This window comes from Martes martes (assembly GCF_963455335.1).
Source record: "Martes martes genome assembly, chromosome: 12".
Taxonomy (NCBI): Eukaryota; Metazoa; Chordata; class Mammalia; order Carnivora; family Mustelidae; genus Martes; species Martes martes.
This window is the reverse complement of record NC_137900.1, coordinates 63,172,750-63,199,234: the sequence shown is the minus strand read 5'-3', so window position 1 is coordinate 63,199,234 and position 26,485 is coordinate 63,172,750. Positions and strand designations below refer to the sequence as shown.

The following is a 26,485-nucleotide window of genomic DNA, read 5'->3' as shown; positions in this document are numbered from 1 at the left end:
AAGAACAATAAGCTAGAATATAATAACAGAATTACTCAGTATCATCCTTTTTTGGTGGATGTATGTTTTTGACGCATTTCTGTAATGTAAGCATCTTTTCCTGTTTGTTTTTTTTAAAGATTTTATTTATTTATTTGACAGAGAGAGATCACAAGTAGGCAGAGAAAGAGGGGGAAGCAGGCTCCCTGCTGAGCAGAGAGCCCGATGTGGGGCTTGATCCCAGGACCCTGAGATCACGACCTGAGCTGAAGGCAGAGGCTTTAACCCACTGAGCCACCCAGGTGTCCCATCCTTTCCTGTTTTTAGCAAAATTATCCTTGGTTTTTATGGTGGCAACATCATGATCCCCTGGAGTGCAAACCATCCTAATGGAGTAGAGAACCCCTGATCTCAATTCCTAAGTGGTCTCCAGTTAGTTTTCCGGCACTTTTCTCTTCATGAGGGAAATACACTTGCAGCTAGTTCGAAATCTACCATAACAACGTGCATCTGTTTATTGGTAAACAGATGTGGGTGAGTGTGGGTAACAGACTTCTCTCCTTGCAGCATGAAAGAAGGCAAACCAACGGATGACGGGTACAGCAGAGCTCTCAGACTAAGGTTCATCAGATCTCCCACTCACCGCTTTGTTCCTTCCCTTCTGGGAGCCCTTTTTCAGGTGCAGTCTGAGGGTCAAAACCAGACACCGGGACTAGTGGGTACCTGTCACTGTGCCTAAGAGGTGGCCGCACAGACCCAGGTGTGCTTCCCTACTCGGCGGTACTAAAGACCAGATCCTGAGGAGTCCTTAGAGACCAGAGGTCCATGAGGCCAACCCCTAAAGGAGTTGGCGAGCGGGACAGCGGGGGGCTTTTTAGAAGTCGCTCGGCCACATTCCCGCTCTGCCTGCCTGGTCCCCCAAACGCTGCCGGGGTGTGTGTGTGTGGGGGGGGCTTCCCATCCCTTCCCTGAGTCCCTGAGACCTCGGCCCCCGCATGGGCGCGGCCTCGGCGGTCGGGCCGAGGGCACTCACCGTCGTTCTCGTCGCTGTGCCGCCGCCGGGACATGCCGCACGCCGGGGCGCTGCCGAGCTGAGCGAGGCCGGGAGGGGAGCGCGGCAGGAACTGTCGGGCCGCCGGCCGGTGAGAGGACAGCGACGAGGCGCGCGCAGTGGCAGGCGCGCAGGCGCACTCGCTCCCGACGGGTGCGGCAGCGCAAGCAGGAGAGGCGGCCGGCTGGGCTCGGCTGGCTCGGGTGCCCGAGAGCCGGCGTCTGGAAGCTCACCAGGCCCAGAGCGTCCGGTCCGCACGCAACCACCCCCTCAGGCTTCCTCCGCCTTTCGGCTGCTTCCTTCTCCCGCCTTTCGCTCTAAGTCCTTCCGGGAACACGCGGAAAGCACCGCCTCTTCAGCCACCCGGAGGCCGCCGGCCGCGAGCCAAACCTTACGACTGCTGGTCCACCGCGCACACTGGAGTCCCCGCCTCAACTTCAGACCCTCCCCGGGGCTCGCGGTATTTCCCGGCGGCCCTTTCGCCAACCCCCCCCCCTTCACTCCCCCGAAGACTTCCGGGGCGAGGTGTCGTCTCCAGGGTTCCTTCCTCGGTGAACTCCAGGTCGGGGACCCGTGGAGGGTCTTGGGACGGGGAGCAGTGAATATTGCTAGGCGGAGACGGCTCGATGAAGAGAGATCTAAGAGAGGACCGGGACTGGCGGGTGCGTGCTCCTCTTACTCCCACTTCCGGGCCTTTGCCTCGTCGGGAAAGCCGGGCTGAACGATTGGCCCGTCCCGGCGCGCTGGGTGGGGCCGGGCGGGGGCGGCGCGGCGCCTGCGGCTCCAGGCGGTGAAGACCCGCCAGAGAGAGATTCTCCTGCTACGGGGTTACTCTGGCTGTCGTCCTACCCGTCACCCTTCTCAGTTGTTATTTGGGAAGGAACAGGTGATTGCTTTAATAATGTTTTCAATATTGGGTCCCTGTTTACATGGATGTGAACGCCCCCTGCCCTGGCGTCTGTGACGAGCACCACACCTGCTTATCTGACTGCCTTGTCCGTGGTCGCTGAAGTTCCACACGTCGAACCGGAGCTCTTGTTTCACTCTCCTGTCCTAACTTATTCCTGTCAGTCATACCCATTTCAGTGAATGGCATCATCCATCTGATTGCTTCATCCAAAAGTGTAGGTCGGAGTCATTCTTGGGTCCTCCTTTTCCTTTACTTCTTCCATAACAGTCTATCTAAATTTTGCCAGCTCTACTTTCAAGACAAATCCAGAATCAGACCACGTTATGCCTTTGCTTACAACACTCCAGTTACTTTGCATTGCAAACTCCATACCCTGACCGACAGGGTTGTGCTCTCTCATCACTGCCCTGCATCCATTCTTCCTGTTTCTCTAAAAGGCAAGTTACTGGGCGCCTGGGTGGCTCAGTTGCTTAAGCAACTGCCTTCGGCTCAGGTCATGATCCTGGAGTCCCAGAATTGAGTCCCGCATCAGGCAACCTGCTCAGTGGGGAGTCTTTCTCCCTCTGACCTCTTCCCTCTCATGCTCTCTCTTTCTCTCAAATAAGTAAATAGAATCTTTAAAAAAACATTAAAAAAATAAATAAAAGGCAAGCTACTTCCCACTTGAGGAATTTATACTATTTCCTCTGCCTCTGCTCTTAAATCTGCATGGATGGCTCCTTGTCCTTTAGGTATCAGCTCAAACATCAAGTCCTTAGTGAAGCCTGTCTTGGCTATCCAATCACTGCTTTATTTCATTCTACAAATATTGTACTTATTGACATTTAGCATCTTCTGTATGCTAGGCAGTGCTAAGGGTGAAGAGGTGAACGAAGGAAGACCCTCGCTTTCTTGGTGTTAGTGATCCATTCAGGAATGAACAGACATAGTGCAATCAGAAGAGTGATCAAAGGGACAGTAATAGAAGAGACTAGAGAGGTGGTGGTGGGAGGGGCTTTATCAGAGTATGTTGAGAAGTCTGGACTACTTCCAGTAAACTCTCTGAGGAAGAGGGCAGTTAGGCTATTGGAATAATTCAGGCAAGAAATGATGGTGGCTTGGGGTGCCTGGGTGGCTCAGTGGGTTAAGCATCTGCCTTTAGCTCAGGTCCTGGTCTTGGGGTCCTGGGACAGGCCCCGCCTTAGGCTCCTGCTTGGGGTGTGGGGAGTCTGCCTCTCCCTCTCTCTCTCTGACCCTCCTCCCCACTTGTGCTCTCTCTCTGCTCAAATAAAAAAAAAAAAAATGATGGTGGTTTGAATGGGGTTGGTAATATGTCCATTTTGACAAGATTTGGCCACACTAGAGATTTTTATATTTTATATATCTTCTGTTTATTAAAATGGGGCTTTCTTATTTGTTCTGTCATCTAAGGAATGGAATTTGCACACCTCTAAAATTATAGGGCAAAAAAGAACAAAGTGTTTTTAACTGAAGGTACTGGCACGTAGCTTGGTTAATTTTGGTTGTACCTGGTGCTTTTCTGTTATCATTTACCTTAAATGTTTGCAGGGCTAACCCCTAATTGAGGTTCCTGCTCAAATGCTACTGCCTCAGAAAGACTTTACCTACTCTCTGTTTTTAAGAGCCCCTCCATCACTCCTGACTCCCCACCCTGCCTGTCTTTGTGGACCCTTTTTCCTATCTGACTTTTTAAATTTAATCAATATATTCATTTGTTTACTTTCTTTCTCTCCCCACTGGAATGTAAACTCCAAGAAAGCAGAATTTTTCTGTTTCTTTCACTGCTCTATTCCCATTGAACAGTGCTTGGCATGGAGTAGGTGCTAAACAATTATTTATTGAATGAATGAGTGAATGGATGGATGGCTTGGGCTGCTGGGCCCATGCTCATTTGCCTGATTGATTGATTCATTTCAAGTTTACTTTAGGTCGCAAAGACTGACATTGTTGTTTTTCCCTTGCTTCCTAGGAGAAAGTGAACTGAAAGGAACCTGCCCTACGACTGCAGTCAAACCAGATGCCTTCTTTCACTTCACCAGACCAAGGAGATGACCTGGAGGCCTGTGTTTTAAGATTTTCTGACCTAGATTTAAAAGAAACAAGGCTTATCAATCCCAGTAGCAGTCTCAAAGCAGAGTTAGATGTCAGTACAAAGAAGAAATACCCGTATGCCAAGAAAAAGGTAAAATTGCTCTATGGCTCTTGTTTCAGGATCGTGTATGATGATTAACTCAGATACATCTATTAGTAGCTCATCAGTCATTAAGGTTTTCCTCCAGGGAGCAGAGAGTTAGCAAGACAGAAGGCTGCTGCCATATTCAAAGTAAGTTCTAGTCAGGGTCATGATCCAGTGATCTTAAGTCAGTGCCAGGCAAAGAAGAATCATGGGCAAGGTGTGGTTCTGTAACACTTATGGTTGAGTACTTGAGGACAGATCCTAGACAGATGGGCTGGATTCTTTTTTCCCACCTAGGGTTAGAATCACAGAAACCTAGGAGACCTTGTCATAAGGAGAACAGATAGGCAGTAGGATAGTTGCCATGTAAGGCTCCTGATCTGATCTAGCTGACTGGGTTCTCTTGGTTAGGAGAAGGATGGAACAGCCCAGAATGGTTGTGCAAGCTTACTGAGGACGGTTGGGATTGGATTATAATGGGAGGTCACATTGATACGCTGCTCTTCTATGTCATTTATCCTTTTTTCAGAGATCATTATCTCAAACCTCCTCCTCTTGAAGCTCGAGGAAGGAACATGACTTCACTGAGGACATGCAATTGAGACTCAGTTTTCTAACCTCCCAGTCTGCTGTCCTTCTGCAGTTAGTTTTTGTTGGCTTCACGTCAATGAAGAATAGATGTCTTCATTGCTTATAACTTCTAATCTATTGCCCCTCTGCTCTCAGTCTCACACAGATGTCTTTGAAAATGAAGCCCAAAGGGTACAGAAAGGTTTTTTCAAATATTATCCTGCAATAATTTCAGACTTCGAGAAAAGTTGCCAGAATTGTATAGAGGATCCTCATATCCCCTTCCACACAGGCTCCATTCATGTTTCATCAGGTGTCCCAAATGGCTTTTATAGATCCACTCTAGGGTCACATGTTACATTGAGTTGCCATGTCTTATATCCTCCTCAGTCTGGAGCACTCTCTCATTTTTTCTACCCTGAAATCATGATCATGATATATTTGAAGATTGCATGAGTTATTTTGTAGAATATCCCTTTGATTTTCACTCATGTTTCCTTACCGTTAGATTGAGATTGTGCTTTTTTTTTTTTTTAAATAAGACTATCCCACAAGAGATGCTGTGTTCATCTGGCTAAATCTATCAGGTGGTTCACAGTGGCAGTTTATCCCAAACTGGTGATGTTAACTTTGGTTACTTGATTAAGGGAGTGCCTGTCAGATTTTTCTGCTATAAAAGTATTTTTTTCCTTTTAATTGCTCAGTATTCTGGGGGGAAATAGTTTGAGGCTGTGTAATTATCTTATTCCTCATCTAACTTTCATCTGTCAGTTTTAGATTCTTTGATGTTTGTTTGCTTAGTTGATTGTTACTATGAAGGTTGCTGAAGGGTGATTTTCTAATTGCTTCATTCCTTCTAGATTTGTTCTTCTAGATTCCTTCTAGATAGTGTTTGGCATTCCGCTGTAAGGAAGAGCTTTCTCTCCTCCCAATTTATTTGTATCCATATGGACTCGGGTTACATTTTATTTGTTGAGTTATAGTCCATTATGTTACTATTGATTTTGATGCTCAGATCTTCTCAGATTTGGCTGAGAACCCTTTTGAGCTAGTATCTATGTCCTTTTGACTTGCTCCCATCATTCTTTGAGCATTTTCTCACTTTCTGACTGAACAAAGTATTCCAGGCTCATCTTGAATTTTTCCTGACCCATCCCTGGAATCAAACATTTCTTCAAGGAGCTCTGATTCCTTCTAGCAGAGGACTGTCAAAAAACAAAACCTGGAGGCTCAGCAAGCTCTTTGCTACTAAATGTTGCCTCTCCCAGGACCTTTGGTGTATGGAGCTAGGAAACTATAGATAAATACACAAATGTCTACATGTACCATACATAAACTTCTATACATACATACATACACCTCTATATTTACTACTATCTCAATATTAACCAGTTCTATTCCAGCCTCATAAGAGTTTTTCCTAACTCTCCCTTCCCCATATTTATAACTTCCCTATTTGATGTGATTTGGTGAGAAACTGAGTTCCTATTAGTCCCAGTGTATTTCCTTATTTGCTTATTCTCCTGTATGTAAAGTGTACCCACCCTACCAAGCTGCCTCCCTACCAGGGCCTGCCTTCCCCTTGTGGGCCTCTGAGCTGCCATCCTGGCTCTGGCCTGTCTCTTCTTGAACAGACTCCACATGGGCCCTAAACACTGCTGGGCCCTCAATGCCTTGTTCACGAGACCTTAAAAGACCAGATAAGATTTGAAAATCCCAAGTTTACTATAAAGAAGCACTTACATTGACATACATACTATCTCCTTTTTTTTTTTTCCCCCTATTTGGAAGGGTTTACTCTCATAAACCCTAAAAAAATGCTCTCCAGTGTAATTTCCTGCTGCTTCAGTCTGAGACAGTCCAGATACAGTTGTGAGCAGCTAGGATGGTCCCACAGTGTGCTTCATGTCTATGACCAATGTTTAGAGTGCCCATTTTTGGTAGTCTCCATATGCATTAAAAAAGTTAAGAAACACACATATACACACACGTACATATAAATATTATATATCCCCATTAGACCAGAAGGGAATAGTTGTTGAGAGGCTGATAATCACAGATCCCATTCAGCCTCTATTTGTACATCAGAAATACCACAAAGTTGAAAAACATGACAAACTGGGAAACAAATTTGTGATAACCCTGATCCAAAAAAAGGTCACTTAAGACCACTTACAAATCAGGAAGAAAATAAATGCCACAACAGAAAAGTAGGCAACAGATAGGAACAAGCAAGTTAGACAAGAACAAGAAATTGATATGGAAAAATATTCAGCTTTACTAATCAAAGACATGCACATAAAAACAATATATCTCTTTTGCCTTGTATTCAGGTCAACACTAAAAATATTGACAATAAAAAATTGAATGCTGATAAAACTTGGTGCTGTGGATAAAATGTCTCCTTTTTGGTGAATATTTAAATTGGTTGGTTTTTCTGGAAGTCACTATTTATCACAATTTGAAGCTTCATGTTTCTTTACCCCAAAAGCTTTATTCTAGATGTTTATTTAAAGTAGATGTAAATAGGAAAGTAAATAGGAAAGTAAATAGTTTTCTTTTTCTTTCTTTTTTTTTTTTTTAAAGATTTTATTTATTTATTTGACAGAGATCACAAGTAGGCAGAGAGGCAGGCAGAGAGAGAGGGGGAAGCAAGCTCCCTGCTGAGCAGAGAGCCGGTGCGGGCCTAGATCCCAGAACCCTGGGATCATGACCTGAGCCAAAGGCAGAGACTTTAACCCACTGAGCCCCCCAGGTGCCCCCATCCATAGTTTTCTGTTTAATTTTTTTAAACAGTGAGTATAAATCATTTTTATAAAAACAATAAAATTCTTTTCCAGAAATACAGGTCAAACATCTTGGTATATTTCTTTCCAGTCTTTTTCAGTGTACTTTTTAATGTAGTTGAGATTATGTTGTATAAGCAAATTTGATCCATTGTTTTTCATTTAACATTATGTCATAAATATTTTCCTACATAATTTAAAACTAGCTGCTCAATATTCCATAATAAGTATACTCCATAATTTCCTTGACCATTTCGATTTTAGAAATGACTAATAGTGTTGTTTGTTAGGTTTTACTGATATTCATCTGAAACATCAAGCCCTTTCCTTAAGCACAGCCCCTAATGGGGCACCTGGGTGGCTCAGTGGTTAAGCATCTGCCTTTGGCTCGGGTCGTGATCAGAGTCCTGGGATCGAGTCCTGCATGGGGCTCCTTGCTTCTCGGGAAGCCTGCTTCTCCCTCTCCCACTGCTTGTGTTCCTGCTCTCGCTGTCTCTGTCAAATAAATAAATAAAATCTTAAAAAAAAAAAAAAAGAACAGTCCCTAACAAATTTTAGATTGAAGTATAGTTTAAAGAAAACTGTTAATCTCAGGAGGTTCTTCTATAGAAAAATAGGACATAGAATTAAAAACTCCTGTGGAAAGATAATATAAGGGATTCACTGAGATTCCTGCCAGCTTAACCTAAGGTTAACAGTGGCGTATTTGAAATGTAATTGCAGGCATTTGCCCTTTTCGTCAAAACCAAAGAAGTTCCAGCACGTCCTCTTGAATGTAAAGCAAAATGGTGGCGATGCTGTCAGCAGCTCTTCAGAGACCAGATCAGCATCCACAGACACGTGGCAACACAACATGCTGATGAGATTCGCCACCAGACTGCTTCTGTGTTACAGCAGCTGGCTGAGACATTGAACACCTCAAAGAGCCTTAAGTCTGAGGACAATAGGATCCCTCTACAAGAGGACTTTTCCTGTAATCCTGATGTGTCTGTTTGGCTTCCTGATATAAGCTGCTTTAGCCCTGATGAGCTGATAAGGTAAGAATTTCATTCTGTACTTTGGCTCAATTTTAAAAGTTTTTCCAGCCACAGGGAGACATCACTACCTACCCATGAAAATGGCAAGATCTTTGAGGCACAGAATTTCTCTATGGGCCTAAGCTAGGCCAGTAGCCACATATTCTATATCCCGGAACCATAGCATATACCCATGCAGCTGGCCGCATTCGCTAGGTTCTGTGGAAGGCTACATCTCATGTCCTCTAGGGATAGGTGATAAACAGAACAGTGTGTTATTTTCAAAGAGAAATTGGAAGGCTCAGAAACGTGAATGATCTCTCTACCCTCTTAATATTGGAGCTTAAAAAACAGTTTTTGTTGCCAAATGTTTTCTGAGTTGAATATGTTTTAGAAAGGATATTGACTTTTAGCACTGGGGCACAGGATTAGAAGTTTAGATCCTGCCTTTGAAAAACTCACCAAATTATATGACAGAATTCTAGAGGACAGATTTCTGATTTTGAGCAATTCCTGAACTATTTGGTGAATAGAAAATGTCCAAGGGCACCTGGGTGGCTCAGTGGGTTAAAGCCTCTGCCTTCGGCTCAGGTCATGATCCCAGGGTCCTGGGATCTAGCCCCGAATCGGGCTCTCTGCTCAGCAGGGAGCCTGCTTCCTCCTCTCTCTCTCTCCCTGACTCTCTCTGTCAAATAAATAAATAAAATCTTAAAAAAAAAAAAAAAAGAAAATGTCCAAATTTCATATACTTTTGTCATTAGTATTCAGTTTCTCTTGCCTTTGAAAAACTCACTGAATTATATATATTGTTATATATTCCCCTTGTTTATCAAGAAAAGGAGCAAGTTAGAGAATTGAACTTGGAGTCAGAATGGAGCTAGTCTCTAAAATTCTTGGTACCTTTATTTCCTCACCTCTAAAATAATAATGATGCCTGCCCCGCTTACCACACAGTGTTACTATAAATTATATAAAATGAGGATGGTAAGAGCACCACCGAACTATAAAGTGCTGTACAGACATGGCCTTTTTGTTTCTAGATGGCCCTGTGCCTCAAGGAATTAACTTTCTAGTGGGAGAAACAAAGAAAAGATACGCGAAACAACTCGTGGATGATATGAGGCAGGTTACCTAAGTATCAGTTAAATTGTGTGATGCAGATCCTAATTTGTTACAGCCGTGTAGAAAGGAAAATAGGTTCTGAAATAGACAGGGTTTCAGAGGGGAGCCAGCCCTGCCATATGATGAGGATATTGATGAGTGTCAGATTCCAGAGTTGGGTGGGGCCTTAATTATCATCTACCGTAGCAGTCTCTAAAATAAGTTCTATGCAACCCCAGTTCTGAAGGATGCTAACAGGTATTGAAAAGACGTGCTAAAGACAAGTAAGGTTAGGAAGGACTAGCTTAAAATGTCCTTTACTGCAGGGCTTTTCAGAGCCTTCAGTAGATAAGGGGCTTTCACTGAGATTCTCAGAGAGGGAGATACTGTCAGCAAGGTTTCTCCAATGTGTAATTTCATGGAATAGCTTCAGAGTACACTTTGGGAAATGAAGTTTATTTCACTTCTCTGGTTTTACGGTTGAGGAAATCAGTCTCAGAGATGAAAAGAGACCCTCCCAGGTCCCACGACTAGTTAGTATAAGACAGCACAGTGCAGCAGAAAGAGTATGGATTCTAGTGTCAGAAGACTGTTGTCCAAGTCTTGACAGTCACTCTACTTGTCTCACCTGGGAGGAATTGGCCTTGGTTTACTCACCTGTAAAGTGGGGATAATAATAATCCTTCTCACGGTTTAGAGGATTATGTGTAATAATGGAAGTGAAACCTTCTTGTATGCTGATGAAATGAGGAAATCAAATAAAACTTTTTACAAAGTTGGGTGCAGATAATATCTTCTGCAGAGCAAATACTGACAGGAGCTGCTTCTTATTTCAGAACAGTTAGGTTCCATCTCGGCCTTCCCTCTGACACTGCCTGGTGATACTTTGTGAATTGTGGCTTCTTTATGCCAGTGACTCAAGTGCTTTCCCCCTGTGGTTTTCTTCTAGCGGCCAGGGCAGTGATGGAGGAGAGGTGCTGCTTTATTACTGCTACCATGACCTGGAGGACCCCCACTGGGTGTGTGCCTGGCAGACGGCTCTGTGTCAGCTCCTGTCCCTCACGGGCAAGGTAACACCTCCCACATCCCATCCTTCACGGGAGTCTTCTTGTCTCCAGTTTAGATTACAGAGGCTGTGCTGGAGACAAAAAAGATTTACTGTTAGATTCTCAGAAGTCCGCAAAATGCTGCGAGGCTTTTAAGTAGACTGCCAAACAGTTGTTAGCATGGCCTTTTATGACAGTATTTCATGGACTAAGAGTCAGCAGACTTTTTCTTACAGAGCAGAATAGTATTTTCGGCTTTGCACAAAGACTAGTCACTCCTGCTTCTATTAAACCCTAAAATTGTGTGTGGAATTGTGAAGAAATTATAACAAGATACAGTTGGGCTAATTCTGCACTCTTTCTTATCAGTTGTCTAGCCATTGTATATTGTTTAAAAACTAAAGTGTAAAACCTTATGATCTTGCCTGCTAGATAAGCTGTTCTTGGTAGAAAATTCCTATAGTCTGTACTCAAGAAGTGCCTAAAATCGATTTTATTGATTTTTTTTAAGACTTTATTTATTTATTGAGAGAGTGTAAGTGAAGGGAGGGGCAAAGGGAGAGGGAGACAAATCTCAAGTGCAGTCTGCACTGAGCACGGAGCCTGACGTGGGCTCAGTCTCATAACCCTGAGGTCATGACCTGAGCTGAAACCAAGAGTCAAATGCTTAATGGACTGAGCTGCCTGGGCACCTGTGATTTTGTTGATTTTTAAGTCCCTCTAATAAATTATATCTGTTTCCTAAACACATGCCAAGGTCTTTTACCAGTTTGTGTTATTGACATTTGCTATTCCTTCTCTCTAGAGTACTTTCCCCCTAGATCTTTGCTTGGCTCATTTCCTCACTTCAGATCTCTGCCTGCGTGCATGTTATCTCCTCAGAACTCTGATCCAAAGTAGTCCTCTCTCTAAATCTTATCACCTCTTTCTGCTCAGAGAGTTATCAAAGAATTTGTTACCATCTGAAAGTACAATATTTGTTTAATTTGTTACAGTCTGCCTCCCTAATAAAAGCTTGGTAAGGACAGGAACTTTGTCTTAATTAATTGATGTATTCTTAGTGCTAGAACAGGGCTTGGTGCATAGCAGACAATAAATATTTGGGGAGTTTTGAATAAAGGACTGAATATATTTCATTCGTAACAAAACCACAAGTGTTTGTGGTTTTTGTTATTTTCCTAAAAGAATTTTTTTTTTTTAAAGAGAGGTGGGGCACTTGGGTGTTTCAGTTGTGTCTGACTCTTGATTTTGGCTCAGGTCATAATCTCAGGGTTGTGAGACTGATTGAGCCCAGCAGTGCCTGCTTAAGATTCTCTTTCTCCTTCTCCCTCTGCCCCTCCCCACTTTGTGCTCTCTTTTTATTAAAAAAAAGGGTGGGGTCAGGGAAGGGAGAGAGGGAGAGAGAGGGGCTCCATCTCACAACCCTGAGATCATGACCTGAGTGGAAATCAAGAGTTGGGTACTTAACTGACTGAGCCACCCATGTGCCGCTTTTCTAAAACATTCTTGATGATCACACACACACACACACACATATAGATACAGATTTATAAATACATATATACATATCTGCATATAAATATATATATGTAAAAACAGAGGGATAAATAACATACTTTTATAAACTTAATAGGAAATGAACTCGGTTTGTTCTGAGATCCCTTTGGGGTATGACACTGTACTATCTTAAGCCTATTCTTTTCCATAGGTGTTTTGACTCCCCGAGGCGGTCCTTTGATCAGTGGTTTTCCATACCCATGTTTCCTAAGAGATGATGCCAAAAGCTTCCTTTACCTCATTCAGTGCATTATCATATCCTGCCCTTTCTGCCTCTACAGTATCCCTTGCCTCCATCCACTCCCAGTCCCCTTCCACCACCTGAGAGCCTCTCTCCTCCACGTCAGTAGCTTTTAAACCGTCTTGTTCTCCTGTCCTCGCCTGCCATTTAATCCATTCTCCACTCTGCAGCCAGAGTCATCTTAAAAAGTAAGTTGGGGGCGCCTGGGTGGCTCAGTGGGTTAAAACCTCTGCCTTCGGCTCAGGTCATGATCTCAGGGTCCTGGGATCGAGCCTCACATCGGGCTCTCTGCTCAGCAGGGAGCCTGCTTCCCCCCCCTTCTCTGCCTGCCTCTCTGCCTATTTGTGATCTCTGTCTGTCAAATAAATAAATAAAATCTTTAAAAAAAAAAAAAGTAAATTGAACACTGCTGCTCAGAATCTCTCAGTGACTATCATTGCATTTAGAGCAAAACCCAAATCCTTAACATACCTGTAGGTTCCTGCATGATTTGGCCCCTTCCTACCTTTTCGGTCTAATATTGTTCTTCACTCACCATACTCCAGCGACATGGTCTTTCAGTTTTTTGGAGCCCACAAAGGTTTTTGTTTTTGTTTTATGTATCTTTGTATCTTTTTCCAGGCAAACTCTCTTCAAGGAATTCTCCCACACCCATTCAGTTTCTCCTGTAAAATTTCTACTCAATCTTCAGTTCTCAGTTTCAATGATACTTCCTCAAAGAGACCTTTCTTGACCTTCAGTCTTAAGTTCACTTTTCCCAGTACATTCTCCCAAAGCATCTTGTGGTTATTTTTCATAGTTCTTTTCATTTTGTAACTTTTATCTTAATACCTGTCACTTCCCCTAGTTTGTAAGCTCTAAGAGGGCAAGAGCTCTTTTTTTTATTTTTTATTTTTTTGTTAACAGCTAGATCACGAACTCCTAACACAATTCCTGGCACATAGTAAAAAAAAAAAAAAAAAAAAAAAAGTAGTAAATATCTGTGGAGTGAATACCTTTGTAAAACAGCCTGACATGGGGCTCCAACTCACAGCCCTGAGATCAAGACCTGAGCCAAAATCAAGACTCTGACACTTAACTGACTGAACCACCCACGTGCCCCTGGAATGACTTACATTTATTGTCATCTCTATTTAGAGAACACCCTGAAAGATGGGTGTTTTCACAGTGAACCCGAATGAACAAAATATGAAATCAGTCTCTTTCCTTGTTTGGGGGACAGATTATTTTCCTGGTTAGCCCAGCCTGAGGTGAACCTGCAATGAGGGTGTTCACCCACAAGGTGGCAGCACCTGCCTAAATCTTAGTCTAAAGCCTTAGGCTTCAGTGATACATGCCCAGTTTACTGAGGTAATTTTCTGCTGGTGGGAGATTTGGCAGAATATTGGCATTTAGGTGGAGAGAGAAGAGAACTTGAAAATTCTAGAAAGAAGTTTCTGATTCCTATGGCTATACGTTTCTTTTTGCCTCAAGAAATCTGAGGGGACATATTGGAGGCTTCAGTAGGGAAAATTACATGATTTGGAAGGAGCAGTATCTGGCTTTGAATCCCAGATCTCCTACCTACCAGCTCTGTGCCCTTGAGCAAGTTACTTGATTTCTCTGAGCTTTTGTTTCCTTTTCTGTCGAATGGAGATTATGATACTTACTTTTCAGGATTATAATATAAAGCTCATATATCATAGTAGGTGCTCAATAAATGCTAACCATTGCTTTCCATCCCTGAGGTATAAGACCTTCCTCACCAGGGAGCCACTCTGAAGCTTTGTCTTGAACAATCTTAGGGATTGGAAGGCTAGTAGTGTATGAGTTTAGAGATTGCTCTGCCCCAGCTAAACAGGGATTAGGTGTGCTGGTCCTTTATTTGGGTTTTGAGATTAAAACAACATAGGAAAGAATCTACTAGCCTACTCTAAAGACAGCTCCATAGAAGTATGTACTTTATCTGCCACAGTCAAAGACAGTTTTAGAGTAGACTTCCTGACACATTGGTTCACCTCTATTTTTCTGTGTAGGCCCTTGAAAAAGTATTAGTTGGTTGGTGGGAGAGTAGTCTATACAGCAGGGATGGCGTATTCCTTCTGCTTTCCTCACTCATGCCCAGAACAGGCTTTATCAGATTGCAGTACTTTCCCAAGGAGCCCGGATGTGATCCAGAATCCTCATCGTGGAACTCTGGCTAGCCACTACTAGTGAGTTGGCACTAGCTTATGAAATGAATCCCATTTATATCCGGGCCCTAAAGAGTCAAGTGAGGCAAGAAATAAAATGATGTCTTCTCTGGGCCCTGAAAAAGGACAGCTTTTACATTTTTCAAGTTCTAATGCATTGGAAGGTATCATTGTCGTATCAATGGTAGTAATAATAAGAGGACCTCTCTCTCCATAGAGTACCATGATGCTAGAGCGTCTCTAGCACTTTGCTCTAGAGAGCTCAGCTCCTTCTAAAGAGGATCCAGCTTTAAACTCATCCACAGGGTTTTATAGTACCAGGACAACTAACTTTGCAGGCCTCCCTAAGCATTGTCTCTTAAGGGAGGGCCTTAACCCAGGTTCTAAAGTCCCCCAACCACTGAAGCATTTCAAAGAAACTACGTGTTTGAGAAACCAAAAAGCTTCCGAAATGGATATACATTCATTCATTCAACAAATATGAATCAGGTATCTACTTGGCAGGCACTACTCTAAGTTCTGATGCAACAGTGAACAACAGAGACACAGACCCCAGTGGGTGGGTTTGGGGTCGTGTGTTTCCCCCCAAACGCTGTGCAGAGGCGTACTCACATGCATTCCTTGCTCTCAGCTATGCTCTGACTTGGGTAATATCTCCTCGGCAGTCCTCTTCATTATTGGTTCTCTTCTGTCTCAGTTTTAGCAAGGTGAAGAAATTGGGGTTCAGAGAAGTAAGTTAATTTTCTCAGGGCCACGAAGCAAGTAAGTGGCAAAGCTGAGTTTTGATCCTAGATCTGCTGACCTGGATTTAGGTTAAGCTCGAAATTTATTTCTTTGGTCATTGGACAGCAAATGGGGCTTTCCAGAACTTTCACTCAATCCATTCTCTCGTCCAGTGCACATCTATTAAGTACCTTGTCTGAATTGTGGGCAGTGCCATTTTAGAAAGCTACAAGTATCTTCATGTGGTAACACTTTTATTGTGTCTCTGCTTTTTTTGTTAACCTCATGGACACACACAAGCCTGTTCTGGCCCGGAAAATTTAAACTAAGCTAAGAACAGACTGCATTCCTCTTCTCTCACTGTCTTGTGTCTCAGGTTCGAATTGCTACAGAAGGAATCAATGGGACAGTTGGTGGAAGCAAACTCGCCACCAGACTCTATGTGGAAGTCATGCTTTCCTGCCCATTGTTTAAGGATTATATGTGTAAGGATGATTTTAAGGTAAGAGAAATTGAAAATAAAATGGATTTAGAGTCATTGTCTTCTGCCTCACTGCCTCTTCATGCTCTAGGCACTGAAGAGGAGAGTGTAGGAAGGAAGCAGTGCCAGATAAACACCTTTCCCCTAGTAGGCTACAAGGCCGTGTGGTCAAAGGAGCATCCGCATCCAGTTCTTTACGAAGCCTCCATGTGGTCTCGGGCAAGTTAGTGCCCTCTTGGATCTGTCTCCCTTCTTGTAGAATAAGGACAGGATAGTTTGCACAATCTGACTCTAAACTTAGATGATATTTGCTCACTCGAGGGACCACCTGGCTATTTCAGGGCATCATATTTTTTTTAGTAAACTTGGAATTACAAGAACAGCACTTCGTGCCACATGGGGGATAAAGCTGCTGCTGTCACAGCTGAGCTCCTTTGAGTCACCTTGTGCTTGGTAGGCTTGGTAGGTGATAAAGGTAGAGAATGCCTTACCTAGGGTTAGTGCTGGTGGTGGCAGGGAGAGAAAGCTCAATGCTCCAGAGCAAAAGCTAGGATGTAATCTCACATAATGAAATCACTCAGTGTTGTTTCAGTTTTATAGTTAAATGCTTATAGCCGTAGAAACACTTTTCCAACTTAACATTTCTGTATGTGGAATGTATGCAATAAATATTTATTAGTGTTGAATTATCTGAAACATTTTAGGCCCTGACTCCCTTTCCCCATTAAAACATTAATTCTTACTTTGAGGTTTCTTAAGACTTGAGCTATCATATTATTACACAACAGATACAATCCTTATATTTGGCACTTGTCTTATATCTGGAGATGGGAGAGTAAGACTGTTCTGTTTTGCTTCTCATTGGCTAGACCAGCAAAGGAGGGGCTTGCTGTTTTCCAGAATTGCGTGTTGGTGTATTTGAAGAAATTGTGCCCATGGGGATCAGTCCCAATAAGATCTCCTACAAGAAGCCTGGTATGCTTGCTTTTAGAAGAAAAATTTTGCTTTTCTGCAGAGGGACAAAACTTGATATAGAAACAAATATGGAAGTCACTCTGATCAACAATCACCTCTTTAAAATAGCTTTGGGGTATGAAATTTAAGAAACAAAGAAAAAAGAGACAAAAAACCAGATTCTTAGGTACAGAGAAGAACTGGTGGTTTCCAGAGGGAAGGTGGGTGAAGTAGATGAAGGAGGTTAAGAGTACACTTGTCATGATAAGCACTGAGTACTGTGCAGAACTGTTTAATCATTACACATCTGAAGCTAATACAACATTGTATGTTAATTATACTTATAAAAAATAGCTCTGGAATAGCTAACCTGTGGGTTATTCAGTGTTTAAACTGGTCTTCTCTTTGGTGGTATGGTAATTGAAGACTCACCCCTTAGAATGCTTTTTCTTCTTGATGATTTGGCAAGAAGTTGTTTTCTTGTTCCAAAGATAGCAACCTGGGAAGAATGTAATTATTACTTGTAAATAGTTCATCAACTGAATAACGCATAGGCTTTTTGCTACAGGAAACAAGTGGCTTTCAAATCCAGAGCAGTTTGTTTGCAAGTATGCTAGAATGTTCTCTTTCTCTTTTTCCCTGTGGTTACCATAGATGGTTGAAAGACATTTGTTTGGTGGGTTTTTTGTTTTTGTGTTGCTTTTTACTATGAAAATTTCAAATGCTAAAAAAAAGTACAGAAAATACAGTGAACTCATGTACCTGCCATATAGCTTCAGCAATTATTCATTGTCAGCTTTCTTCTATAGCCTGTCCCCTTCCCCCATCCTGGATCATTTTGAAGGGAATCCCAGTGTCATGTCTTTACATTCATAAATATTTTAGTAGAGACCTCTAAAAGATAAATGTTTAAAAAAAAACTGTAAAGCCATTATTACATTTAAATAAAACATCGTAATAATAATTCCTTAATATTATCAAATATCTAGCCAGTGCTTAAAATTGGCTAAACCAGCAAAGGAGGAGCTTGCTGTTCTCCAGAATTGTGTGTCAGCGTATGTGAAGAAATCGTACCCATGGGGATCTCATAATTTTTTCAGTTGTTTTTATTGGGATTCAAGTAAGGTCCACTCATTGTGATGGATCCCTGTGTCTCTTTAAGTCTCTTTTAACCTATACACTTGCCTCCCTCTTTTTTTTCCCCCCTTTGTTTATTTTTTGAAGAAACTAGGTCATTTTGTCTATAGAGATTCCCACAGTCTGGCTAAAGCTGCCTGCATCTCCTCTGTCCTCTGTGTTTCCTACAGAGTGGTAGTTAGCTTTAGAGCAGTGCTAACAGAAATGTAATTGTGAGGCATATATGTAATTTTATGTTTTTTAGCAGTCACATTTTAAAAGTAAAAGGAAACAAGTGAAATTCATTTTAATAATACGCTTCAATGCAATGTAGGCAAAATATTTTCACATGTAATCAATGTAAAAAATTACTGTTGAGATAGTTTACCTTTTTTTGCTTACTAAGTATTTGAAATCCTGGATCTGTGTCACTCTTATTCTAGCACATCTCTGGCCACATTTCAAGAGCCTGACATCCCTATGTGGCTGGTGGCTAGTTAGACACCTCAGATCCAGAGACTTGGTTAGATTCAGATTTAACTTCCTTTTTTCTTTCTTTCTTTCCCTCCTTCCCCAAGACTGCCTGACAGGTAGTATTGTCCTCTTTCATCAGGAAGCACAAAAGTCTGGCTCACTTCCCAATATGTAGGGATTTAAAAGATTTAAAATATGTAGGGATTTAAAAGAATGCTAAGGGTTAAGCCAGAAGGAAATGGGAGTAGGATACAAATATCCAGGAAAAGAGACTCGTGCATGAGGAAGGAAGGGCCCAAAAGGGCTGTGTCTGCACAGCGTCCCAACCTCAGCAAGATGACTAAAGAGCTCCTTCTTGGTGCTACAGGCCATTGCTCGGGAGGTTAGGGGACAGCGGGCTCCATGCCATGCTGGGCTGCTTGGATTTAAGCCACGTAGTGTGAAGGCAGCTCTTGTAAACATGTCTCTCTGAGTCCCTGTCTAGTCGGCCTTTGCAGGGCCAGGAGAGCAGCAGTGGGGAGCAGGTTGGGTCCCCGTGGCACCCTGTCAGTAGAAGTCTTAGCAGATTTCCATGCTTCTCATCCCAGTTTTGAGCCTCCCTTTGCACCCCCCTGTTTTGGTAACCATGTAATTAGGTGGTAAGAATGAATAAATTCTGGCCTCATTACATTCGCCTTAGAATTCTGGTTTGGGGAGGTAAGAATCCAGAGTCCTTAGCCATGCTCTGGGGCCTCTAGCCCCACCTGGGTACTTAGCAGCTTCAGGTGTTTGTTGGGGTTCCCCTCTGAGCAGAATGAGGCTCCTTTGGTGCCGTCAGGCTCTACCAAGAGTGGTTGGTGGTTGCCATCCCCAGAGCCCCTGTCCTTAAGGGGGGGTTACTACCCATTGCCAAATTCACCAGAAGTTCTTCACAATCGACCAGAATGTCTGGACCTCCAAAGATACAGGGATATTTCTATTCTGGAGAGTCCAGAAGGCCAGGTACCCCACCAGAGTGAGGTGCTCTCCTTTTAGTCTCCTTGGATTTGACTTATTTTGTTCTCTCCTTTCTCTCCCGCCTGCTTTAGCTTTTCCCTCTTCCTCCTGCCCTATTCTCTCATGTGTCCCTCCTGCTGCCAGCCCCTCCCACCCTTTCTCTTTCACTCATGGATACAGACTTAGACACATTCTTCTTACCCTCTTGTATTTTTAAAGAGCAGTCCAACTTTATTCCACAAATTTATACTCTCAGCTGCCTGTCAAGGTTCTTAGCCTTGAACGTGGACTTGCGTTTTTTACAGTCAAAGCCTGTCGTCAAGCACATACATGCCCAGTCCCCTCCCTGTACATTGAAAATAGAACACTGGCCATGTAATGGACCAGCAAACCCACATGGCAGTTTAGAGCTTAACTGTCTGACCTTTATCACTGTGTTAGACCAAGTATGAGAGTGGAAAATTCTTTGACTAATCATTTCTAAACCTCCAGGTTTCCATAGTGCTTATCTTTGGAAGAAGGAAAGTGAGGATATCTGGAATCACTGAATAATTTCATCATGGTCATCCTTGTTATTTTCAGACACAGTTGCAATTATGAATAATGGTTTGGGTGGAAGGAAACAGAGCAACATCTAAGTCATTAGGCAGGGCTAGCTGTGATTGGATTTTGTTTTTGTCTTAAGTAAATTTTTGGTTTGGTTTTAGGAATCCATTTATCCCCAGGTGAATTCCATAAAGAAGTAGAAAAATTTTTGTCTCAGGCAAATGAAGAACAAAGTGATACTATCTTACTGGACTGCAGAAACTTCTATGAAAGCAAAATAGTAAGTAAGGACCAGAAGTGAGGTCCGTGAAGTGGTAGGTCTCCCCTTTCCCACATCATGGCATGTTTTCCACGTGATGCCGTGTATGCCCACCTGTGGCCAAGTCACCCAGATCTCCCCCCACTACTAGCAGCTTCAGAGAAAACCCAAGCCTTTGAACTCAGGATCTGCTGAGAAAGTCTAAGAAAAGAGGAATGAAAGACATCTTGGCACACGGTGTACTTCTTGGCTCCCATGTGCCTACCTTTGACATGTGTTGAAGATCCTGTACGGCTTTGAGCAGCCTGTCCATTTCCTCTGAGGACTCTGGGAAAGATGACCCATAGCCCACCAGCCTTGTTTCTGAGTTCCAGATCTTGAAGTTGAAAGGTCAGAGTGTAGGATGAGAACAGCAACTAGTCAGTGCTCCCTTGTCTCTGAGTGGGGTCAACACACCTTTTGTTCTTACCGGGTATGTTTTTCTGATAATTTTCTTTCTGCTTCTCCTATATCGTAGGGACGATTCCAGGGCTGCTTAGCCCCAGACATTAGGAAATTCAGTTACTTCCCTAGCTACATTGACAAAAATCTGGAACTTTTCCAAGGGAAGAAGGTGCTGATGTACTGCACTGGGGGCATCCGTTGTGAGCGGGGTTCAGCCTACCTCAAGGCCAAGGTGAGTTAACACCCTTGGGGGCGATGCGGGTGTGGGGGTAAGGAAGGCTCCACCAACAGCATGCGCTGAGCTTTCCACCCCCACCTGCAGTCCTCCTCCCACCCCCGGCCTGCCAGGGATTTCTTTTTCCCTTGAATGGTTCCAGCACAGAGTTTGTAGGTATAAAACCTGAAGTTCTTACATCTCAAGATGTGGGCGATCACTTCACGGTCTTGGAGGCTCCTCAAGTACAGAAGGGAAAGCTTAGTTAACCTCTCCCTTTTCCTAATCTGTATGCTTGATCCTGAGAAGAACAGATTCCCATTACATGTTCCAACAGGTGTCTTTCTATATTTAGGGGTGAGCAAAAATAGCTGGGCTCCCCAGGATCTAGTGAAGGCCCTGACTGCCGTCATCACCTGCCGCTCGTCTCTGCAGCTTCTTACCAGTCTTTGCCTGTCTCCTCAAATTTCCTCCTGTTTTTCCTCACACAGGGCGTGTGCCAGGAAGTGTTCCAGCTCAAAGGGGGCATCCATAAGTACCTGGAGGAGTTTCCCGATGGTTTCTACAAAGGGAAGTTGTTTGTTTTTGATGAGCGCTATGCCTTATCCTACAACAGTGATACAGTGTCAGGTAGGTCAGCACAGGCTGGGCCCTAAACTCACCATCAGGCACGTTCTCTGTATGAACCCTTCTGGAAGGCAGGCCAGTACTGGTCATGTGAAGAAAACAGGGAAAAGAAGTAATGTAGTATGACCAATATCCCAGCAGAGTTGGCAATGTAACAGTGAAACAGACAGAACTCTGGATCAGGAATCAGGAGGCCTGTCCTGGGTCCTGGCTTCCCCATTTGCCAGTTAGGCGAGTCTTTTACAGGGGGGACGAGGTCACTTGCTCTGCCTACGTGCTGGGAGTTGAACTAATAGGCTGAAACAAGGGGTTGTAGAATTTGGCGGTTCTGTGTGAATTTGGATGGGAAAATAAATATATCTTCATTTTCACCACACTACAGTAAATGTAGCACTTCCTGTGATTGTTAATGTCAGCAGCAAATCAATATTAGATGCACCAGTGACTTCGCCATCAACAGAAACCACCGTAGTTTCATGTATTACAGTTGCTGCAGACTTCTCCCAATAGCATTTACGCTCATCATTGTCTCAAAGTGGAAGTAGTTATTAGCTCCCGCCCCTGCCTTATTTATTTAATGTTAATAAATATCTTAGCTATATCAAAGATTCCTAAAAATGTTTTGATATTTTGTATTTCTATATAATTGGCTTCCTTTGTAATCCTGTGTATTTTAAGAACCTTCAGTTCATGTGGTCTGTAGACACATGTGGTAGCTTAGGTACTTCTCAATGGTGGCTGGGGCATTCCAAGGTGGGAGCTGAACCTGGGGCCAAGCCCAGAGGCAGGGGTGGCCACAGGAGGGTGTGAGCTTAAGAGCCCTGTGCTTTGACTGCAGTTTTAAGTCCTCACCGATGTGGGGGTACCTGATGAGGTCAGTAAAAGGACGATGGAAATAATCCTTAAGAAAAGTGGCTCTTGCCCCTGGATGCCGTAGTTTTAAACAGGAAAGGCCATAGGCAGACAACCCTAGTGGCTGCTGTAACTTTCTAGAACTCCTGTGATCAGGGACTAAGATTGAATCACCACCGTGATAATGAATAAGATTTGAGTATGATTGCCTTCTCCCCTTTCTTCTTGATCTTTTTATTAATTTTAATTATCTTGTATTTGTGTCTCAAAAGCTACTCAAAATCTGTTTTGGAGCTAGATGGAGTATAAATTTTAAATAAGTAGAAATAGTGGATTTGCGAAATGTTACTTGAGGACATGTTGGCAGGATTTGATGGGTACTTGCATGTGAGTGTGAAGGCAAGAGGGAAGGCCCAAAGGTAGTTTAGATAAAACTAGTTGAGGAGACTTGAAGAATGATGTTTTTGTCATTGCTAACAGAAAGTTGGCTGGGAAAAATGGGCTGAGAAAATAGATAATGGGAGTTTTTTTTAGGAATCGGGTGGTCAGGTATTCGTTAGCAAAAGCAGGAGAACCTCAGGTTTGGGGAGGAGAGGCGTGGACAGCAGGAGCTGAATATAGGTGTGGCATCATTTGTATTCACATGTGCTATCTCCCATGAGAAAGGGGAATGATCTACAGGATCAATGAACTAAGGGGTAGTTGACCAGCTTTGGAATGAAGAATATTGACATGTGACTGATCTGTTGCTTACATTAACAATCAAAGGAAGTGCTACATTTGGTGTGGGGTGGTAAAAATAAAGATAATTATTTTCCCATCCATATTCACACAGAACCATCAATTCTGCAACTTCTGGTTAAGACCCTTGTTTCCTATTTTCTAAATAGGAAAAAGAAAAAAATGAGTCACAGAATGTTGCAATCAGGAAGACAGTTCCCAGGGGTGCCTGGGTGGCTCAGTGGGTTAAAGCCTCTGCCTTCTGCTCAGGTCACAATCTCAGGGTCCTGGGATCAAGCACCGCATCAGGCTCTGCTCGGCAGGGAGCCTGCTTCCCCTCCTCTCTCTCTGCCTGCCTCTCTGCCTACTTGTGATCTCTGTCAAATACATAAATAAAATCTTTAAAAAAAAAAAAAAAAGCAGTTCCCAGATGACTCCCCCACCCCCAAATAGTGGGGGTGAGGACAGGAGACTTACTCTTTAGAAACCTCCCCAGGCCTAATGGGGTATATTAGCTTATGTGCTAAGAGTTACCTTTAGGACCTGGAGAAGCGCCTGTCTACATGTGTACACGTGTATGTATGTGTTTGGAACTAGGGCTTTTCTTTCTTCCCCAGAATGTTCATACTGTGGAGCCCCATGGGACCAGTATAAACTCTGCTCAACTCCCCAGTGCCGCCAGCTCATCTTGACCTGCCCTGCTTGCCAACGACAAGGATTCACAGCCTGTTGTGTCATATGTCAAGACAAAGGGAGGAGGTTGGCTTTGAGTCCCACCCAGAACAGCTTTAAAGAGGAATGTGAGTGTACTGCCCGACGGCCACGCATACCCAGTGAGCTGCCACGGCAGGTGCGGCTCCCTGTGAGCCCCAAGCGGAGGCCGGATATTGGTGAGGATGGGCCACGCGTATGTGAGCAGAAGCAACACTTCCCCAGGCCTGCACAAAGCTAGTTCACAGTGACCACACATTGGAAAATATCAGAGCTGCAGCAGCAAAAAAACTTGAACTTGAATGCTAGTTATGCCAGCATTGTAAACTGGGTACCATATTGGCCACCTAAGCTTCAGAGGGGCCAGGAAGAGGGGGTAGGGTGCTGACCACTTACCTGAGACATTTGACTCAGAAGATGCCAGAACACAGGAAAAGGTGAGCTGTGTAGGATCCCAACGCTGCTGGGGGAGAGAGCCTTGAGCCTGGTGACCAGGTCATGCCCTTTCTGTGCCATGCAGCAGGCTGGTAATAGTCATTTGTCTTGTCAGCAGACCTCTTGATCCTGGTGGCAAAAGCATGAAAACTATGGCCTTGGAGGGGGACTCCTCGGAAGCAGGCCATTCCTGCTACCTACCATCACCAACCATCCACTCCCACCCTCATCCCTAAGTCAGGATCTGCAGATTAGTGCATTTGACTGGCCTTCTGGTTTTGTAAATAGTTTTAGTGGAATAGCCACACCCGTTCATTTGCATATGATCTGTGGCAGAATTAAGTAGTTACAACAGAGACCATATGGCCTGCAAAGCCAAAAATGTTTGCGATCTGGCCCCTTTACGGAAAAAAATCGCCATCTCCTGGTTGAAACCCAGCAGCTCACCTGATGGAGCAGGTGATCTGAAAGGTGGCCCACCTTCATTGTTTTATTGATTCGGTTTCTGTGAGCGATCTCCCCCTAAGAGCCCCTGCTTCCCCCCAGTACCCACACTCTTAGCTTTTAAGTACAGTCTTTGAGAGATTGATATTAGCTTGAGGACCCTGATGTTTGGGCAGTTTGGACGTGAACGTTGCGGGATATAAACGCATTCGGAGTGAGGCCATTCGGCACTGCTGGGGTAGTCTCCCAGCCTCTGGCCAATGTGTCAGGCGCGTGTCCGTGTCATACAAGCCACAAGAAACACATACACGACCATCCATAGACCAACAGATTTAATATTATATTGCAGTTTCCAGTGATGCAGAATGCAGCCGCAGTTGTGTTTCAAGAAGCCTAGCGGGGTTGGCCATCCCAGCAGCGTGGTGCCACTCCCGGCCCGCCCGCAGCCTCAGTAGACACTTCCATCTCGGGGAGGCCCTGGCTGCACCTCCAGTTACCCTGCACCGGCCGCGTCATTACAGTTCCGTGTGCAAGACTTTTCCTTTCTCGTCAAAAGCCTCTGCTCAGTGCTCTGCAGCTCGGTCTGCACTCGTCAGCTCTTTGGCCTGTCCGTTATCATAAGATTTGCTGAATCACTCAGGAAAATAACTCCCAAGCAACAGACATGCTAGTTTAACTGGCACTGTGGTATATTAAAAGGCACAAGGGCATAGTGGCTTAATATTTTTGCTGGATCCCAAGAGGTGCACATGATGTTAAAAAGGGATCTGGCAGAAACACCATAATTACATTTTCAGAATCATCATCTTGGGATGGTTTGGCCAGGGTTTCCTAATTCTTTAATATCTGGATTTTCTTCACCGTTGGCCTTCAGAGGCTTTCTTTACAGGCATGAGATCAGTGGTGACTTGTCTAATGAATCTCATGACACATGGTTGAAGTCTGTAAGCATAGCTGCGATGGACTAGAAATTTCTTTAGTGTTTTACCTCATGTTAGCCATCGGACCACCGTGCAATGTGAAAGGGTGTTTTCAAGTATTTGGCCATAGGTTTTCACATTGTTGTGGTTGACATTCAGTAAGGAAAAAATTCTTTCCGATTCCAATATCAAATTGTAAATAAATCCCAGATGTTCGTAAAGAACACTTAGGGAAATGTTTGTTGCCTGGGATTGGTAAAGAAAGGACGGTTTTTGAAACCTGAAATTTCACCATTGGCTTTTTCATTATTTCCTCATATCCAGCAAAAGGAATCTCACGTTCCTGGATTCCTGGCAGAGCTCTGTGTCTTCAATCTCTCTTTCTTGAAGGGCAAAATTGTGTTCCTGACCCAGTAATCAATTTGGCAACTTTAATCTTGAGGTTCTTCAAATTTAAAGGAGGGTTAATAGAGAACGATGATCTGTTTGCTAAATATTAAAATCAAATTCATAATAAAGTATTTCATAACGCGTCTCAGCCATGCGGAAGAGTGGGCTGTTTGTTCCTGTGGTACACATGCTAAATACCCCTGAAACACCACGCAGTGAGGCCTCCGAAACTGGGCTCCCAGGGCTAAGTCCTGCTGCTAGAACATCTTCAGTAAGATCTGTCGGTTTGGGGTCTTCTTAGTTTTTAAATAATAACCAGACTGAACTTCTGTGACTAAAGAAAAACTTCACATTAACCATAGTTTATAAAATTTTCAACTACAACCAATAGTTAACCTAAAACCTTAGTGCATCAAGAACTGAACCACGAAAGGGTTCTGTGCCGGCATTTTGCCTTCTGGTTTCCACTGCAGAGCACGGATGATCAGTAGGACATGTGCAGTTCAAAGGCGCCGTCCTCCCCGCCACACACTAGACGCCACTTCGGACCTTGGGAATGATGGGCCCGGTCAAGTCTGCGAGCCTTCTCTTCCTCA

At 43.7% G+C, this 26,485-nt stretch overlaps 3 protein-coding genes across 3 annotated transcripts in view; 1 reads left to right on the top strand and 2 right to left on the bottom strand.

Annotated features, from left to right (window-relative positions):
* NCBP1 (nuclear cap binding protein subunit 1) overlaps nt 1-1,776 on the bottom strand; it is a 39,976-nt gene extending 38,200 nt beyond the window's left edge. The window contains exon 1 of the mRNA XM_080820544.1: nt 1,013-1,776. Within this exon, the coding sequence (XP_080676670.1) occupies nt 1,013-1,046 (34 nt within the window). The 5' untranslated portion in view covers nt 1,047-1,776. The remainder of the gene's footprint in view (nt 1-1,012) is intronic.
* On the top strand, nt 1,182-26,036 carry TSTD2 (thiosulfate sulfurtransferase like domain containing 2). The gene is made up of 10 exons (XM_080820545.1): nt 1,182-1,692; nt 3,910-4,122; nt 8,196-8,509; nt 10,539-10,659; nt 15,704-15,829; nt 16,678-16,783; nt 20,035-20,153; nt 20,650-20,808; nt 21,282-21,420; nt 23,607-26,036. The coding sequence occupies exons 2-10, from the start codon at nt 3,958-3,960 to the stop codon at nt 23,939-23,941; spliced, it is 1,584 nt and encodes a 527-aa protein (XP_080676671.1). The 5' UTR covers nt 1,182-1,692; nt 3,910-3,957; the 3' UTR covers nt 23,942-26,036.
* TMOD1 (tropomodulin 1) overlaps nt 24,897-26,485 on the bottom strand; it is an 83,629-nt gene continuing 82,040 nt past the window's right edge. Inside the window, exon 10 of the mRNA XM_080820546.1 lies at nt 24,897-26,485. Coding sequence (XP_080676672.1) covers nt 26,421-26,485 — 65 coding nt within the window. The 3' untranslated portion in view covers nt 24,897-26,420.